Raw genomic sequence first — 3,664 nt, 5'->3', positions numbered from 1 at the left:
ACGCCTGCTTGTCCCTTTTAAAACAAATCCAGGGACTGTCAATCATCGCGCATTCCGACCAATCCCAAAGCACCGTTTTTTAAAAGCTGGTTTGCCTGCTGTGCTTTTATATTGCAGTATGGCCTGGTTCGGAGCATTTTACTACCACGGTTATTGCCACAAATCAAGAGGGCAAAGTGAACGGCATGGGACTCGCACCAATCTTAACGAACCTGGGTCCGATTCCTGCGTCTGAGAGGTTTACAGGCAATAACTGCACATGCAGATGATACAGCGGGGGGAATGGGGAAGAGTTTTGTAGGTAAATCGTAAACGTTAGAGGTTGGTTGATTTGCCAAACCCTCAGCCAAGCTTGCAACAAAACATGACAAGCCTGTCGCGGTTTAGTGGCTGCCCTCTTTCTTGCGTCAACCCTGGGGAGAGCAATACTGAACCCAGCGTGGTGCTGCCACCTTTGGCAGAGGAGCACATGGGGCACCCCACTGGCAGTTCCTTAAAACTCTGCCCCTCGCAAAATTTGCGAGACTACCACGAGACGAGGGCCAGTGCATATGTTGACCACTCGGTTACCCATTTTCCAGACACTGGATACACCAGTCATCGCTTAGAACCCAGTCCTAGGGGCATTATCATTGGGACAAATCTGTCAGCAGCAGGCATGCCACCAGTAACTGATCAGCTGGCTCCGAGACCTAACCAACATGGCAATATTGGAAGGTACCGTGACCTCCACAGCTATAGGGATGGCAGGAGCCACGCGTTCTTCAACACGTATCAAGAGCAGGCCCATGGCTCGTCAGACGCAACTCGAGATCTCAGCAGCCAAATGATGTTGGGTCTTCCAGGGGATCTTCTCTCACGAACGCACCCTTATGGGCAGTCGGTGAGTGGACCCAGGGCCAACAGCCAGCAGCTAGTCACCCAGTTCCTGGAGTTCTATAAGCCTCTGAATATGGCCATGCAGCGAGGAGGGGGTGACGCCTTTCTCAGGTGCTCCAGGCAGAACCCAAAGCACGAGCTCGTGTGCAAGTGGAGTGACGGCCAAGAAGCCACTGGCAAGCCGCCCTGCGCCATGAGTTTTGGGACCATGTATGAACTCGTCACCCATGTCACGGTTGAGCATGTCGGAGGACCGGAGCACTCTGACTACGTTTGTCACTGGGAGAACTGTTCAAGAGACAGAAAGCCTTTCAAAGCCAAATACAAGCTCATCAACCACGTCAGAGTGCACACTGGAGAAAAGCCCTTTCCCTGCCCTTTTCATGGATGTGAAAAAGTTTTTGCCAGATCCGAGAACCTCAAGATACACAAGAGAACGCATACAGGTTAGTTCATTATAATAATAATAATAATAATTAGAATGACAGACTTCAAACTTATGGAATTATTTCTGAAACTTTTTTTAGGAGTGTTTTGTTTAACATTGTTCCAACACAAAATTAATTCATGAAGAATTGCCAGGACAGAAAGACTGGACAATACGTAGGCTACTGTTTGATTATTTGTTCCCAAAGTAACACTATAAAATATTCTACCGTAATATTTTTTTTTTTTTTTTTTTTTTTTGCTGTTCATGAACACTGCTTTTGACAATAGGTTGTCAAAACACGTCATGATTAATTCATTTTCAAAATGTTTCGGCTTATAAATTAATGTAGAATTTTGTAATAGAATAAAATTTTCTACAGCCTGTGTCAGACTTTAATTTTGGCTGCGATTAAAGCATGTATTTATATCAAATGAAGCCTATTGTTTGTTCTGTTTGTTGCTCATATTAGAGGGAGGAATTTTTATTTCGTTTTCCGAAACTTTCGAGCTGGTGAAAATCAGTTCACAGGAAATTTTTTTGGGTACCTCTCATTCATGCAGTGAAAATAAATAAATAAATAAATAAATGCCGGGGCACCGGAGAGCTGTGACGTAGCATTTACGCAAGGCACAGCTGAATCCTCTGCTCTCTGATATAGTAGAGTGCACCCGCTCCAGCTAAACTCTGCAAGCTTCGAGTCCACTACACTTGAAACTGACGTCACATTAATCCTTAGAATGTTATGATCGGTGTACATGGCCACTTCATGTGTTTATTTTTATTTTTTTTATTTACCATAAGATATGATTTATAAATAATAATAAAAAGATTTATGATATGACTGTAATTATTAAAGCCACAATTAACCATTTTTTTCGCTAGAAATTTATTCATCTTTTGGCTCAGGACGCATATAAAAATATTAATTCGGTCGATTAAAAGAATATCTGCGAATATTAGGAAATATAATTTTTCACTGGAAACACTTTAAGCAGAAATTGAAAATGAATCACCGACACAATTCCATAAAATTATTCATAAGTGAACTGTTTATTATGGTTTAATAACACTTGTGAAATTAAACTACTCATTTCTTAATTAAATTGTATTTTATTTGTTTTTTAATTACCGATTATTTTTATAACTCTGACATCAATTTGAGTTAGCCTAAGCTATATGCATTTCCGTTTCATTAATAAGCTAAATCTGATTTAGCTCGTGTGAACCATGATTTTGAAAGTAGCAGCTATTGCATGAAAACAACTGACTGGAAAACATCGCTATTTTTATGAATGATGGGAAAAGATTTATCACGATTTGCATGCACAAGAGTGTTATTTTAACAAAGTTCTGTCCTCGCCTGCTATAGCCTACTGTTGAATGTGTGGAGCAGCACACTTTCTTTTTAGTACAACATCCTGCATAACAAATTTAATGACTCCATGCACTCAGAACTGATGAGCCATGGTTGACTGTACATCCCACCCGTAACTCGCGTTTCCCCTCCTCTGCCCGTTTAGGTGAGAAACCGTTTAAATGTGAGTTTGAGGGCTGCAATCGGAGATTTGCAAACAGCAGTGACCGGAAGAAGCATTCTCACGTTCACTCCAGCGATAAACCCTACGCGTGCAAGGTCAGAGGCTGTGAAAAATGTTACACACATCCCAGCTCCTTGCGCAAACACATGAAACTCCACTGCAAGGCCTACATTGCCAAAATCGGCGAAGACGACGAGCACCTTGTAGAAGCCAGGTCTCCTGAGGTGGTGGAACAGCAAGACACGCCCGCCTCTACCACAGTGACGCGAACGATGACGACCCTGTCTCCAGAGACACGAAATGAGTCGACTATGAGGTCACGTTTTCATCACACCTTTGATAACAGTTTGGACTATATGGCGCACAGACCACAATCCCTTTTGGACCCTCTGTTGCTACAACGGGGCAGCTACAGACCAGAGTCTGTACAATACTCGTGCAGCCAACCAAGCCATACATACGCACCTAGCCATAGAACTTTTGCGTCCAACTCACCTTTTCAAAAGAGTCTGGTAAATGGCTGGTACACATGTCATAGCGCCGTGGACACGTTTTCACCCAAACACTGTAACAGTGATATATAATGTCTGTAATTCGGGCTTGTACTCTGCGTGTTAAAGCATTGACGGATGACAGCTGAAGAAGGGTTCCTCTTCATGTAATATTATGTCCTATACAGGTTTAAATAGGATAGGGCAATTTGTTACTGTGAGCTTTATCTGTTATACATTATGTTCTTGTATTGGTGAGGCGTCCGTGACTAAATTGTATATAGCTTACTATAAAAGTAAAGAAAAAAAGTTGCCAATATATATAT

General features: G+C 42.3%; 1 protein-coding gene across 1 annotated transcript; it reads left to right on the top strand.

Annotated features, from left to right (window-relative positions):
- Positions 1-364: 364 nt before the first annotated feature.
- LOC306882984 (zinc finger protein ZIC 5-like) lies at positions 365-3,431 on the top strand (the record flags this gene model as incomplete). Its single annotated transcript, XM_079438024.1, has 2 exons — positions 365-1,325; positions 2,830-3,431. The coding sequence occupies 2 exons, from the start codon at positions 365-367 to the stop codon at positions 3,429-3,431; spliced, it is 1,563 nt and encodes a 520-aa protein (XP_079294150.1).
- Between the last annotated feature and the right edge of the window lie 233 nt (positions 3,432-3,664).

The sequence above is a fragment of the Barbus barbus genome, assembly GCF_936440315.1.
Source record: "Barbus barbus genome assembly, chromosome: 17".
Taxonomy (NCBI): Eukaryota; Metazoa; Chordata; class Actinopteri; order Cypriniformes; family Cyprinidae; genus Barbus; species Barbus barbus.
The sequence above is the reverse complement of the archived record's forward strand: the minus strand, read 5'-3'. Positions and strand labels throughout refer to the sequence as shown.